The 16,223-nt window shown below is 46.9% G+C and overlaps 1 protein-coding gene across 1 annotated transcript; it reads left to right on the forward strand.

The window, feature by feature from the left end:
- Positions 1 to 328: 328 nt before the first annotated feature.
- Positions 329 to 8,453, forward strand: ZBTB7C (zinc finger and BTB domain containing 7C; the record flags this gene model as incomplete). Its single annotated transcript, XM_081321580.1, has 2 exons — positions 329 to 1,509; positions 7,823 to 8,453. Exons 1-2 carry the CDS (start codon positions 341 to 343, stop codon positions 8,451 to 8,453), a joined length of 1,800 nt encoding a protein of 599 aa, XP_081177706.1. The 5' UTR covers positions 329 to 340.
- Positions 8,454 to 16,223: the final 7,770 nt, after the last annotated feature.

A 16,223-nucleotide genomic window follows, 5' to 3' on the forward strand; every position in this document is an offset into this window, starting at 1 on the left:
AAACCCAAGTCCCACAGCCGTTCTTTGTATGTTTTAGTCTAGCAAAGCAGTAGCTTTTGTGGCTGAAAGTATGAGCACTTAGCAAGAGCACTTAGAGTGTTTTACAACCCTCTCTAAGCAGTCAGCCTGTGGGCCCCCCCAACAGTCTGGGTCCTTACTTTATTGAGCCCGGAAAGATGGAAGGCTGAATCAATCCTGAGTCGGTCAGGATCGAATTGCTGGCAGTTGGCAGAGTCGGACTGCAGTACCTCCTTCCAACCACTGGGCGACTCTGGTAAAGTCAGCAAACTCGACTTACGTCTACGTTTGTGTGTCTCTTTCTAGGGTTCCACAGGAGAATATGGCCAATGGCATTGAGGACCTCATCGGGATCCCCTTCCCAAACCACAGCAGTGAAGTCCTCTGTGGGCTCAACGAGCAGCGGAACAACGGCCTTCTGTGCGACGTGATTCTCCTGGTCCAGGATCAGGAATACCGAACCCACAAGTCTGTGCTGGCTGCCTGTAGCCAATATTTTAAAAAACTCTTCACGACCGGCACTTTAGCAGACCAGCCTTACATATACGAGATCGACTTTGTGAAGCCTGAAGCCCTTTCGGCCATCCTGGAGTTTGCCTACACCTCCACTCTGACCATCACCGCGGCAAACGTGAAGCACATCCTCAACGCGGCCAAGATGCTGGAGATCCCCTGCGTGATTAACGTCTGCCTCGAAATAATACAGCCTGGGGAAGTGGCGGAAGGCGAGAAGAAGGAGGAAGAGGAGGAGGAGGAAGAGGAGGAGGAGGAAGAAGGAGAGGAGGAGGAGGAGGAGGAAGAAGCGGGTGGCTTCACCAATGGGAGTCGATCCGATGCTCAAGATCTCAGTTGCCACCAAAGTCCCTCCAAGCCAGACCTTCCTGAAGGACCCTTTCAGGAGACCCCCGATGTCTTCTCCACCCGATTTCCATCCAGCAGCTCCAGTGGCTCCCTTGGCCTTATCCGGGACTTCTCCATTGAATCCCTCTTAAGGGAGAACCTGTATCCCAAAGTGAGCCTTCCAGAACGCAGGCCGGTCCTGTCTCCCTTCATGCCGGAGCTCTTCCCCCATCTATGGAAGGGAGACTTTGGCCCCTTCGCCCCAGTAGAGGCGCCGCAGGCAGACGGCAGCCCCTTGGACTTGGTCATCAGGAAGCAAAAGATCAAGGAGGAGCAGAAGGAGGAACCGCTGGCCGGCCCCTTCCCCAACAGCCTCTTCGAGGAGGTCTTCGCCAGCACGGCAGCCGCCCCCCTGGGGCACGTCAAGGCCGAAAGCGACTACGGCGCCTACCTGAACTTCCTGAGCTCCGCCCACTTTGGCCGGGTCTTTCCCGGCTGGCCGGAAGAAAGGAAGATCAAGCCCAAAGCCTCCCAGCAGTGCCCCATTTGCAACAAAATCATCATGGGGGCTGGGAAGCTCCCGCGGCACATGAGGACCCACACGGGGGAGAAGCCCTACATGTGTAGCATCTGTGAGGTCCGGTTCACCAGGTCGGCATTCTTTCGAAGTTATGGTGAACGTGCTGGGAGGCAGGGAGGGATGGGTGGATGGATGGGTGGATGGATGAGTGGATGGATGAGTGGATGGATGAGTGGATGGATGGATGGATGGATGGATGAGTGGATGGGTGAATGGATGGATGGATGGATAGATGGGTGAATGGATGGATAGATGGATGATTGGATGGATAGATGGGTGAATGGATGGATGGATGGATGATTGGATGGGTGGATGGGTGGGCAGGTGGGTGCATGGATGGATAGATGGGTGGATGGATGGATGGATGAGTGGATGGATAGATGGGTGAATGGATGGATGGATGGATGATTGGATGGGTGGATGGGTGGGCAGGTGGGTGCATGGATGGATAGATGGGTGGATGGATGGATGGATGAGTGGATGGATGGATGGATGAATGAGTGGATGGATGGATGGATGGATGGATGGATGGATGATTGGATGGGTGAATGGATGGATGGATGGATAGATGGGTGAATGGATGGATAGATGGATGATTGGATGGATAGATGGATGGATTGGATGAATGGATGGGTGGATAGATGGGTGAATGGATGGATGAGTGGATGGATGGATGGATGGATGAGTGGATGGATGGATGAGTGGGTGAGTGGATGGATGGATGGATGGCTGATGGATGAATGAGTGGGTGGGTGAATGGATGGATGGATGGATAGATGGGTGAATGGATGGATGGATGGATTGGATTGGATGAATGGATGGATGAATGGGTGGGTGGGTGGGTGCATGGATGGATTGGATGGATTGGATGGATAGCTGGGTGAATGGATGGATGGATAGATGAGTGGATGGATGGATGGATGGATTGGATTGGATGAATGGATGGATGAATGGGTGGGTGGGTGGGTGCATGGATGGATTGGATGGATTGGATGGATAGCTGGGTGAATGGATGGATGGATAGATGAGTGGATGGATGGATGGATGGATGGGTGGGTGGATGGATGGATGGATTGGATTGGATGAATGGATGGATGAATGGGTGGGTGGGTGGGTGCATGGATGGATTGGATGGATTGGAAGGATAGCTGGGTGAATGGATGGATGGATAGATGAGTGGATGGATGGATGGATGGATGATTGGATGGGTGGATGGGTGGGCAGGTGGGTGCATGGATGGATGGATGGATGGATGGGTGGATGGATGGATTGGATTGGATTGGATGAATGGATGGATGGATGAATGGGTGGGTGGGTGGGTGGGTGGATGGATAACAGAGATATAGATAGTCCTCAACGTATAACCACCATTGAGCCCAAAAGTTTTGTTGCTAAATGAGACATTTGTTAAGTGAGTTTTGCCCCCATTTCATCACTTTTCTTGCAACATTTGTTAAGTGAATCACTGCAGTGGTTAAATTAGTAACATGGTTGTTAAGTGAATCTGATTTCCCCATTGACTTTGCAGGTCAGAAGGTTTCAAAGGGTGATCACAGGAGCCCGGGACGCTGCGACCGTCATAATTATGAGTCAGTTGTCAAGCATCCGAATGTTAATCATGTGACCCTGGGGAGGCTGCAACGGTCATAAGGGTGAAAAGTGGTCAGTACCGTTGTAACTTCAGATAGATAGATAGATAGATAGATAGATAGATAGATAGATAGATGATAGATGGATGGATGGATGGATGGATGGATGGATGATAGGAGAGAGATAGATATAGATAGATAATAGATATAGATAGATGTGATAGATAGATGATAGATAGATATAGATAGATGATAGATGAGAGAGAGATGATAGATATAGAGAGATGATAGAGAGATAGATAGATGATATAGATAGATATAGATAGATGATAGAGATGATAGAGAGATATAGATAGAGATAGATAGATAGATAGATAGATAGATAGATAGATAGATAGATAGATAGAGATAGAGAGAGATGAGAGAGAGAGAGAGAGAGATTATAATGAAAACGACGCTTCTGAATATGCACAAAGCCTCCGTTAAAATCTGAGCGTCCTGCGTGAATCTCAGCTCCATCTAACACCTTTAAAGCTGCAGTCCACAGCCCTTCTGTCTGGGAGTAAGTAGTAGTAAACATAAAAGTATCTAGGACCGTGCTTTAATAGGCTGCAGTAGTAAAAGGATAGGTGCTTCTAAGGGTAATATACAGGCAGTCCTTGACTTATAAACATTCGTTTAATGACCGAAGTTTCAGCGGCACTGAAAGAAGCGACTTATGACCGATTTTCAAACTTATGGCCTTTTCAGCCCCCCCGTTCTCCTTTTTCAGAGACTCCTTGCATTATTATTATTATTATTATAGAAGAGGAGGCAGGTTGTTCCACTGGTTAATTGTTCTGACTGTCAGGAAATTTCTCCTTAGTTCCAGGTTGCTTCTCTCCTTGACGAGTTTCCATCCGTTGCTTCTTGTCCTGCTTTTGGGCGCTTTGGAGAAGAGCTTGACTCCCTCTTCTCTGGGGCAGCCCCTGAGATACTTGAAGTCTTGCTATCATATCATCCCTAGTCCTTCTCTTTTTAGATTAGACATACCCAGTTCAGAACACAGAATACAGAACAACAGAATTGGAAGGGACTTTTTAAGGTGTTCTAGTCCAACCCCCCGCCCAAGCAGAAGACCCTATACCATTTCAGACCAATGGCTGTCCAATCTCTTCTTGAAAACCTCCAGTGATGGAGCACCCACAACTTCTGGAGTCAAGGAGTTCCCCTGGTTAATGCCCCAGTGGATTAATTTAGCAACTCAGTCATGTCTAGCTTTGTAATTAGTTTGTGTTGTTGTTGTTGTTGTTGTTGTTGTTGTTATTATTATTATTATTATTATTATTATTATTATTATTATTATTATTATTATTACGGTATTATTATTATTATTATTATCATCATCATCATCATCATCATCATCATCATCATCATCATCATCATCATCAAGCTGGCTAAAACTCTGACAAATTCCTAAAGCAGCTCCCGGATCCTCCAGATTGGAGGAGAATTGAGCTTTAGTGAGGAAGCCAATCTGCACGGTTGTATTTGCATAGAAAGCCAAGGTCCAAACGTCTCGGGGTGTGGATGCTGTTTCTGATGAGGTCTGTCATGTTGGGATGGCATCAAGGGAAGTCAATAGCTTCCTAATGTTTGGCAATGCGGGATTGCGCTGCCACCTGCTGGTCGCGGTGCTCACTGCTCCTTTGGGCTCTTGGCCTGTTTGGTGACTGTGGGACGATGGGAGTTGAAGTCCGGCGCCTCTAGAGCAGAGCCCTCCCCACAGTCTTTTGGGGCATCAGGGACCACCGGTTCCGTGGAGGGAGGTTTACCCACGGACCAGAGGGTGCCTGGTTTTGTGTGCTGCCTGCATCCCACGGATGGGGCTTTGCTTGTTTGTGCGGACCAGTTGCTGGCATTCCGTGGCCCAGTACTGGTCCATAGACCGGGGGTAATAATGATGATGATGATGATGTTGGAAGGGACCTTGGAGGTCATCTAGTCCAACCCCCTCCTCAGGCAGGAAACCCTATACCATTTCAGACAAGTGGCTGTCCAGTCTCTTCTTAAAAACTTCCAGTGTTGGAGCATTCACAGCTTCTGGAGGCAAGGAGTTCCACTGGTTAATTGTTCTCACAGTCAGGAAATTTCTCCTTAGTTCCAGGTTGCTTCTCTCCTTGATTAGTTTCCCTCTGTTGCTTCTTGTCCTGCCTTCAGGTGCTTTGGAGAAGAGCTTGACTCCCTCTTCTTTGGGGCAGCCCCTGAGATATTGGAAGGCTGCTATCATGTCACCCCTCGTCCTTCTGTTCACTAAACTAGACATCCCCAATTCATATGTTTTAGCCTCCAGTGCTCTGATCATCTTTGTTGCTCTTCTCTGTTGGGGACCCTTGTTCTATCTAGTCCAACCCCTTGCTCAAGCAAAAGACTCTAATCCAGAGGCCCCCAACCTTTTGGGCACCAGGGACCACTGGTTCCGTGGAGAGAGGTTTTTCCATGGACCGGAGGGTGCCTGGTTTTGTGTGCTGCTTGCATCCCGCGGATGGGGCTTGGCTTGTTTGTGCGGACCGGTTGCTGGCATGCTCTGGCCCGGTACCGGTCCACGCACCTGGGGGCTTGGGGACCCCTGCGTTAGAAGGCAGCATTTCCAGGATAGCTGAGTGTTTGCACTGGAAGAGGCGTCCCTGCATCCTGTTCAGAAATAGCTTAAGCAGGATTTAGAAGTGGGATTGAGCTCCTCTTGAAGTGGAAAAACTCCATGGCTGGCTGCAGAATTATGGGACTCGAAGTCCACCCATTGGAAAGTGACCAGAGGTTGAGAAACATGGTCTAGAGAGGAAAGGTAGTTTCACCTTGGCTCATGGAGACCCATAGACTACTTCCATAATCGCAGGTAGGCATCAATACCGGCAGTCCTCAATTTACAACGGTTCATTTAGCGACCATTCAAGGTTGTAACGGCATACTTTGCTCACACTTTCCCCGACTGTTGCAGCCTCCCCCGGGGTCATATGATCAAAATTCGGACGCTTGGCGACTGACTCGTCTTTATGACGGTTGCAATGTTCCCGGTGTGTGTGTGTGTGTGTGTGTGTGAGACAGGATCTCCTTTGGCGACCTTCTGACCAGCAATGTCAGGGGGAGGAAGCTGGACTCATTAAACACCCGTGTGACTAATTTCACAACCGCAGGGGTTTCACTTAACGACCGTGGGAGGAAAGGTTGTTAAAAGGGGGCAAAACTCAACTCAACAACTGTCTTAGCTTAGCCACAGAAATTTGGGGCTGCTGCTCTTGACAAGCAGAATTGGGCTAATCATAGAAGCACCTGGCTGAGGGATTCTGGGAGTTGAAGTCCACAAGTCATCAAAGGGCCACGTTTGAAGACCCCCTACTCTAGCCGAAGGCAAGGCCTTCTGTTTTGCCTGGGAAATCGTCTCCAGGTGTCTCTGAGAACTTCAGGAGCGAGTTTGCCTCTTCCTCATCCCATCTCAGGAAGCTTTCAACTTTGGTCCCAAAGGTGCTTTTTCAGGAGGCAACTGGACTTTCTTGTTTTTATTTATTTATTTATTTATTTATTTATTTATTTATTTATTTATTTATTTATTTATTTATTTATTTATTCGGTTTTTCCTTTGAAGACGTTTCGCTTCTCCTCCATGAAGCTTCTTCAGCTCTGACTGAATGGTGGGGAGTGGAAGGTTTTATACTCCTTGCAGACAGCTGGTCATTTGCATTTTTTAGAGAGTCGTTGAGGCCACTTGGAGGCTTATCTCTGTGTCCTCAGGGTCACCTGAGTGGGGCAAAGGGGTGTGGAGCCTCCTTGGCTGCAGGATGTTTCCTGCCCTGGGTCCCTTCTCTCTTGAAGACGGGCGCAGGCTGATGGGGATGAGTTTTGTGTTGTCTGCATCTCCAACTGAAGCGCAGATGGTTTTTGTAGTCCACAATGTTTTCTGGAAATCCGTTCAGGCTCCTGCAACATCCGAAGGGTGTCCATCCCAAAGTCCCTTCAACAGGGAAGGGACCCAGGACAGGAAACATCCTTTGCACCACTCAGATTGACCCTGAGGACACAGAGATAAGCCTCCGAGTGGCCTCAACGACCCTCTAAAAGGATGCAAACGACCAGCTGTCTGCAAGGAGTATAAATCCTTCCATTCTCCACCATCGGGTCAGAGCTGAAGAAGCTTCCTGGAGGAGAAGTGAAAAGTCTTCATAGGAAAAACAAGGAAGTCCAGTTGCCTCGTGAAGAAGCATCTTTGGGATAACTATGACCTGGGTGACTGAGAAAGATTGGACAACCATTTGGCCAGGATGGAATAAGGAGCCTTGCCTTGGGCAGGGGGGTTGGACTAGAAGACCTCCAAGGTCCCTCCCCTGTCTTACGATTCTATGGTTTCAGTCTAGTGGAGAACCTTTTGCCCCAGATGAGAACAACTCCTAGAAACAAACCCAGCTGTACCAAAGACGCTTTTTTTCAGGAGGCAACTGGACTTCCTTGTTTTTCTTTGAAGACCTTTCGCTTCCCATCCAAGAAGCTTCCTCAGCTTCTTAGAGAATGCAAACGACCAGCTCTCTGCAAGGAGTATAAATCCTCCCATTTCCCACACCATTCAGTCAGAACCTGAAGAAACCTCTTGGATGAGAAGCGAAACCTCTTCAAAGGAAAAAAATAAACCAGAAAGTGCCGTTGCCTCCTGGAAAAAACAAAACAACTTTGGGACAACCAGGACCGGGATGAGGGAGGATCTCCCTAGACCTCTCTGCCTTCGGTGATCCACTCCCGAGTTAACCCTTGCTTCTCCCCCGGGCAGGCAAGACAAACTGAAGATCCACATGCGGAAGCACACGGGGGAGAGGCCGTACCTCTGCATCCACTGCAGCGCCAGGTTCGTCCACAACTATGACCTGAAAAACCACATGAGGATCCACACCGGCATTCGTCCCTACCAGTGCAAGTTCTGCTACAAGAGCTTCACCCGCTCGGACCACTTGCACCGCCACGTCAAGCGCCAGAGCTGCCGGATCTCCCGGCCCAGGAGAGGACGCAAGTCGGCACCCTGGAGAGCGGCCAGCTTGCTCTTCGCCCCGGCCGGACCAGCGGACAACAAGAGCTTCCTGGTGCCCCCAGCTCTGGAGGACATGGGGGGCCACTTGGGGGCACCGGGGCTGTGCCTTGCGGGCCCCAGCCCCTTCCTGGAAGGGGCCAAGAACGGCTTGAATCTGCAGGAGCTGGAGAGCCAGTTGGAGGCGACCCAGATGAAGCTGTTTGGGCGGACACACCTGGACCTGGAACACAACGGGGGCCTCTTCGCCTTTGCCCTGAGCCACGGCGAGGGTCTCTCGGGACGGCCCTATTTCTCCCTCCCGGATCCCTGGGTCTCGGGCTTCAACGGACTGGCGGCTCTCAACCCCCTGGCCCCTCTCTCTGAAGCTAGCAACTGAGTTGCCTTCTCCTCGTAAGACGGGTTGGGTACGTACCATGCCTGGTCTCCTGATGCTTTCTCTGCTAGGAGAAATATGAAAATCGCAGCTTTCAGTGCATCGCACACAACTTGCCCAGACATTCCTGTGAATCTCTTTGGGGTAATCATAATCATAATCGTAAAGTTGGAAGGGAGCTTGGAGGTCATCTAGTCCAGCCCCCTGCTCAGGCAGGAAACCCTATACCAGGCAGGGGTAGGCAACCTTGGCTCTTTTATGACTCGTGGACTTCAACTCCCAGAATTCCTGAGCCAGCCACGCTGAGGGAAAACGGAGAGGATTCCAAGCTGAGCCATGCTGGCTCAGGAATTCTGGGAGTTGAAGTCCTTGAGTCATAAAAGAGCCAAGGTTGCCTACCCCTGCCCTATACCATTTCAGACAAATGGCTGTCCAGTCTCTTCTTAAAAGCTTCCAGTGTTGGAGCATTCACAACTTCTGGTGGCAGGTCGTTCCACTGGATAATTGTTCTAACAGTCAGGAAGTTTCTCCTTAGTTCTAGGTTGCTTCTCTCCTTGGTTATTTTCCATCCGTTGCTTCTTGTCCTGCCTTCCGGTGCTCTGGAGAATAGCTTGACCCCCTCTTCTTTGGGGCAGCCCCTGAGATACTGGAAGACTGCTATCATGTCACCCCTGGTCCTTCTCTTCCTTAAACTGGACATTCCCAATTCCAGCAGCCGTTCCTTGTATGTTTTAGCCTCCAGTCCCCCAATCATCTTCGTTGCTCTTCTCTACAGGTGGATAATTCTGCTAGGAAAGGGAGGGTGGTGGAAAGGCAGCCCCTTCAGATGAGAGGGGGGCTTGCTGTGGACTCAGGGTTAGACAGGGCTGGAGATCTTTTAATCCAAGAGGGGAACAAACTTGGCAACTTCAACTCCCAGAATTCCCAATCCATCCATCTCCCCCCGCCCCCAGTTAGCTTCTAGTTTAGACCGGCTCTAGGTAGCTTCCAGCTACCGAGCTGTCCAACAGGCCTGGCTGGGGAATTCTGGGAGTGGAAGGCCTCTGTTCTGTTCCAGCCTACAACCGACCCTGTTTGAATGTCAGGGACAATCCCTTTTTATAGTCAACAGGCTGGAAAAACCCAACCAAATTTATTTACAAAGAAATCAAAAGTTCAAACAAGAGTTAAACCAAAAGTTCAAACAAGAGTTAAACAGGAATAGCAGACCAGGACTCCAGCAGAAGATCTTCAAATGGTTGCCTTCAGCAACCAGCATTTCCCACACCTTCCCCTCTTATCAGCAGTCCCAAGGCGTGGCTTCTCATTGCCTTCTCCTCCTCTCACTGAGTTGCCTCATGGCCTTTTTCTGTTCTACTCTGCTGGATTGCCTCCTGCTCCTAGCATCCCTGAATAGATCCAGCTGTGAATCATCTACGTCCAATACCTCGTGCTCACACAGCTGAGTCTGATGAGGAACATGACGGGAGGGGCCAAGCTGAGAGTCCTGCAGTGCATCAGAGCCTCCCTCTGATATCAAAGGCTCTCCAAGCCCCTCCTCCTCCTCCTCCTCCTCCTCCTCTTCTTCAGAATCATCAGACTCAGCTGCTGGTATCACAGGCTGACACTGAATCACAACAGCCTCAGGTCTTAAAATGGTCAAAGTTGGACACCCTTGTTCTAATTAATCAGTTAAGAAGAGCAGCTAAGATGATCCAAGGGGGCTAAAATGTACGAAGAACAGCTGCGGGACTTGGGTCTGGCCAGTCTAAAGAAAAGAAGAAACAGGTGGGACATAATAGCAGAATTCCAGTATCTGGGGGACTGCCACAAGGCAGAGGGGTAACATTATTCTCCAAAGCACCAGAGGGAAGGACGAGAAACAATGGTTGGAAACTGACAAAAGAGAGAAGCAACCTGGAATTTAGGAGAAACCTCCTAACAGGGAGGACAATTAACCAGAAATCGTGGGCGCTCCATCACTGGAGGATTTTAAGAAGAGCCTAAACACTTTCCTGAGATGGTATAGGTTTTCCTGCTCGAGCAGGGGGCTGGACTAGAAGACCTCCAAGGTCCCTTCCAGATTCTATTCTATTCTATTCTATTCTATTCTATTCTATTCTATTCTATTCTATTCTATTCTATTCTATTCTATTCTATTCTATTCTATTCCCCTCCCCAATTAGACCAATGCATCTGCCCCTTAATTTCTTTCAATTTTGGAGGATTACTATTGGATTTCCCTACCAACATGCAGGGAAAGCTGCAGTCAAATAACACCCTTAACTTGGTCCCTGACTGAATCTGTTTTCTGGCTGGACCCAAAACATTCAATTGTACCAATGGAATCTTTGAAATCATTTTCACAATTGTTGTTGTTAGCTGCAAAGTCGTGTCCGACCCATCGCGACCCTATGGACTACGTTCCTCCAGGCCTTCCTGTCCTCCACCATCTTCTGGAGTCCATTTAAGCTCATGCCTCCTGCTTCAGTGACTCCGTCCGGCCACCTCATTCTCTGTCGTCCCCTTCTTCTTATTGCCCTTCTATAAGTTGAATAGGTGACAGTATACAGCCTTGCCAGACTCGTTTCCCAATTTTGAACCAATCAGTGGTTCCGTGTCCAGTTCTCACTGTTGCTTCTTGGCCCACATATAGGTTTCTCAAGAGACAAATAAGATGGTCTGGTATGCCCATCTCTTTAAGAACTTGCCACAGTTTGTTATGATCCACACAATCAAAGGCTTTAGCATAGTCAATGAAGCAGAAGTAGATGTTTTTCTGGAACTCCCTAGCTTTCTCCATGATCCAGCGTATGTTGGCAATTTGATCTCTAGTTCCTCTGCCTCTTTGAAATCCTGCCTGTACTTCTGGTAGTTCTCGATCCACATACTGCTGGAGTCTAGCTTGTAGGATTTTAAGCATAACTTTACTAGCGTGAGAAATGAGTGCAATGGTGCGATAGTTTGAACATTCTTTGGCACTGCCTTTCTTTGGAATTGGAATGTAAACTGACCTTTTCCAATCCTGTGGCCACTGTTGAGTTTTCCAAATTTGCTGGCAAATTGAGTGTAGCACTTTTACTGCATCGTCTTTTAAGATTTTGAATAGCTCACCTGGAATACTGTCACCTCCACTAGCTTTGTTGTTGCTCAGCTTTCCTAAGGCTTACTTCACTTCACATTTTAGGATGTCTGGCTCGAGGTCAGTGACCACCTCATTGTGATTATCAGGGACGTTAAGCTCATTCTTGTATAGTTCTTCTGTGTAATTTTGCCACCTCTTCTTAATTTCTTCTGCCTCTGTTAGGTCCCTGCCATTTTGGTCCTTTATCATGCCCATTTTTGCATTAAACGTTCCCTTCATCTCTCCAATTTTCTTGAAAAGATCTCTGGTCCTCCCTATTCTATTGTTTTCTTCTATTTCTTTGCATTGTTCATTTAAGAAGGCATTCTTATCTCTTCTAGCTATTCTCTGAAATTCTGCATTCAATTGGGCGTATCTTTCTTTTTCTCCCTTGCCTTTCACTTCCCTCCTTTCCTCAGCTATTTGCAAAGCTTCCTCAGACAGCCATTTTGCTTTCTTGGGATGGTTTTAGTTGCTACCGCTTGTACAATGTTGCGAACCTCTGTCCATAGTTCTTCAGGCACTCTGTCTATCAGATCTAATTCCTTAAATCTATTTGTCACCTCTACTGTATATTCAACAGGGATATGATTTAATTCATACCTGAGTGGCCTAGCGCTTTTCCCTACTTTCTTTAATTTAAGCCTAAACTTTGCAACAAGAAGCTCATGGTCTGAGCCACAGTCAGCTCCTGGTCTTGTTTTTACTGACTGTATAGAGCTTCTCCATCTTTGGCTGCAGAGCACATAGTCAATCTGATTTCTGTGTTGACCGTCTGGTGATGTCCATGTGTAGAGCCGTCTCTTGGATTGTTAGAAAAGAGTGTTTGCTATCACCATCGTATTCTCTTGACAAAATTCTATCAGCCTGCGCCCTGCTTCATTTTGTACTCCAAGGCCAAACTTGCCTGTTATTCTGGTTATCTTTTGGCTTCCTACTTTAGCATTCCAATCCCCCATGATGATAAGGACATCATTTTTTGGTGTTAGTTCTATAAGATGCTGTAGAGCTTCATAGAACCGGTCAATTTCATCCTCTTCAGCACCGGTGGTTGGGGCATAGACTTGGACTACTGTGATATTGAATGGTTTGCCTTGGATTCGAACTGAGATCATTCTGTCATTTTGGGGATTGTATCCCAGTATTGCTTTTCCTACTCTTTTATTGACTATGAAGGCTACTCCATTTCTTCTGAGGGATTCTTGCCTGCAGTAGTATACCTGATGGTCATCTGAATTAAATTCACCCATTCCTGTCCATTTTAGTTCGCTGATACCTAAGATGTCGATGTTCAGTCTTGTCATCTCTTGTTTGACCACGTCCGGCTTTCCTTGATTCATGGATCTTACATTCCAGGTTCCTATGGAGAAAAAATCTTTACAGCATCGGACTTTCCTTTCACCACCAGACACATCCACAGCTGAGCGTCCTTTCGGCTTTAGCCCAGTCGCTTCATTCTTTCTGGCGCTACTAGTACTAGCCCTCTGCTCTTCCCCAGTAGCAAATTGGACACCTTCCGACCTGAGGGGCTCATCTTCCAGCGTCATATCGTTTTGCCTTTTGGAACTGTCCATAGAGTTTTCATGGCAAAGATACTGGAGTGGGTTGCCATTTCCTTCTCCAGTGGATCACGTTTTGTCAGAACTCTGCTATGACCTGTCCGTCTTGGGTGGCCCTGCACGGCATAGCTCATAGCTTCATTGAATTACGCAAGCCCCTTCGCCACGACAAGACAATCCATGAAGGGGCATTTTCACAAGCAGCCCCACAAATAGAGTAGAATAAAGGAGAAGGATAGGAGTGAGCATGCCTCAGTGGCCAGAACTGCTAAAAGGCAGCTGCCTTGGCTAGGGAAAGTGTTATACGTGCTCAGGTAAACTCAGGTGAGCATCATAAATTACCAGTTGGCTTCTTCAAGAATTCAGTGTCATCCAGGACAAAATTCACCTTTTCACTCTGGTTGGTCAACTACACGACCCACATTATTCAACCTGATCTAGATTATGTTATAATTTATTCACCTTCGGTCCCAAACAAGCTCCAGAGGTCCTGTTCAAGAGGAATAGAATAGAATAGAATAGAATAGAATAGAATAGAATAGAATAGAATAGAATAGAATAGAATAGAATAGAATAGAATAGAATAGAATAGAATAGAATAGAATAGAATAGAAAATATGGAATAGAATAGAATAGAATAGAATAGAATAGAATAGAATAGAATAGAATAGAATAGAATAGAATAGAATAGAATAGAATAGAAAATATGGAATAGAATAGAATAGAATAGAATAGAATAGAAAATATGGAATAGAATAGAATAGAATAGAATAGAATAGAAAATATGGAATAGAATAGAATAGAATAGAATAGAATAGAATAGAATAGAATAGAATAGAATAGAATAGAATAGAATAGAATAGAATAGAATAGAATAATAAGAATAATAATTTGATTAGAACAGAATAGAATAGAATTGGAAGGGACCTTAGAGATCTTCTAGTCCACCCCCACCCCCTCCCCCTGCTCAGGCAGGAAACTCTATACCATCTCAGACAAGTGACTGTCCGGCCTCTTCTTAAAAATCTCCAGTGATGGAGCGCCCACAACTTTTGGTGACAAGCTGTTCCACTGGTTGATTGTCCTCACTGTCAGGAAGTTTCTCCTTAATTCCAGGTTGCTTCTCTCCTTGATTAGTTCCCATACTTGTTGTAGAAACACATCCCCTGGGAGACCCGGCTGCTGGCCACCTATTATGGGGACCCCACCTCCCTATGGAGATGCAGGCTGTCCCTCCCCTCCTGCGTTCAGAAGCCTAGGCAAGTCCCCACTTTCCCATCTATTCTAGACCAAGTGGCAGGCATATTCCGAATGTTGGGATGTGCTGCCAGATGCACGACTTCAAATGTTTTATCCCTTGAGGTTTTAATTTTTAGGGTGGATTTATTTTGATTGACGGGTACAACCTGCCTCCGGAAGCTGTGAATGCTCCCAACACTGGAAGTTTTGAAGAAGAGACTGGACAGCCATTTGTCTGGAATGGTGTAGGGCTTCTTGCGGGTTGGACTAGATGACCTCCAAGGTCCCTTCCAGCTTTAATAATAACGATAATAATGATGAATGTTAGCTGCTCAGAACCCTTGGGCCACGGTCAGCAGAGAAAGTACAGCTAACAAATACAAATGGGAGGAAATATGATTAAAAGAGTATTTATTTTTCTCCCCCCCCACACCCTTTTTTTTTCTACCTACAGACCTCCAGTACGGCATTGGTTCCCAGTCAAGAAGCAAGGACATATTTTTTCCTTTATAAAAGGACTGTCTTGAGAATCAAGCTCCCTTTGGAACTTTTTTTCAAAATGCCCCCCCAAAAAGACATCTCTTCTTTGCTCCAACAAATGCAGGGAAGGAAAACAGAATTTCCAGCAGCAAGTTCAGACTTTTTTCTTTTTCTTTCTTGGTTTGTTATCTTTCCAGGTGACTCTTTTACGCCTTATTTTGGGGGGGGGGGTTGATTTTGGATTTTGACTCTTCCCCCCCACACACACACGCTTTTTCGGGCTGCTTATACAACCTGGAGTCCTTGTAAAATATCCAAAGATTCTAAAGACTGTAAAATCTAAAAAAGAACTGGGTGCTTCCCCCCTTTTTTGGTTACATTTCCTGAATGATGGAATGGGGGGGGGGGCAATGTGGTAGCAAGGGCGGGAAATCCTTTGAAATTTTTCTATTTATAATTATTTTTATGTGATTGCTTTATGTAAAGAAAGAAAGAAAAAGCCACAAGAAAAGACAGACCTGCCTTAGATAATCGAGGGACAATCATCCTTAACTTGGGCTGAAGTTCTAGATTTGGGGTTTCTAGAAGGCAGGTAAATACGCTTTGCGTATTTATTGAGCAGTATTAACGGATTTTATTAAATTATTGGCCCTCTGCAGGATGCTTGCTGTGCCTGTTAGTCAAACCTGGGGAAGACAAACGTTGTTGGGCCGCAAAGTTCCTGCTTTCTATCGTGACGTATGCCCTCTTAAGTGGACACTTGCAGAAAGTGCTGTGTTAATCGAGGTTCCAAATTTAATCCCACACAACTGACCAGATCTGGGCCATTTTGCTGGAGTGAGGGACCTACACAAAAGGGGGTCCTTCTCAAAGGTCCTTTTCCCTTGGACTTCCTCACCTGATCTTCTCCACGATTCGAGGACCAACGGGGCTTGCTTATGTCCCCGTAGTTAAAAAAGTTAAGGTTGATTGCCCTTGGATCATCTTCACGGTTTATCAGTTAACCGGTTCCTGGATGGATTCATTTTTCCGTGGTTGTTGTTTTTTTTACTGGCGGGAAGACCATTACAGACATTTATTAACGTTCTAGCAAGTTTCTGGATGTTTACTGTCGGGCAACCGACCCACACCCCTGGGGTCATGTTGTTACCGCTGTTTGATGGTGGGAGAGAAAGGTTCGTCATTCCGGGTTGGAATTTGATGGCCAGCTCACTGCGGGACAACTCGCCATGGGGCGGTTTAACAATTTGATTCAATTATTTAAAATAAATTTTAAAAAAAATATTTTAATTTTTGCCATTGACATTTCATTCTGTCCCTCCTTTTGCATCCTTCCTTTAATGTTTCTATTCTGCCGTTTCTTTGATGTTATAGGGCAGGGGTAGGCAACCT

Source organism: Vipera berus (genome assembly GCF_964194415.1).
Source record: "Vipera berus genome assembly, chromosome: 2".
In the NCBI taxonomy this organism is placed as follows: Eukaryota; Metazoa; Chordata; class Lepidosauria; order Squamata; family Viperidae; genus Vipera; species Vipera berus.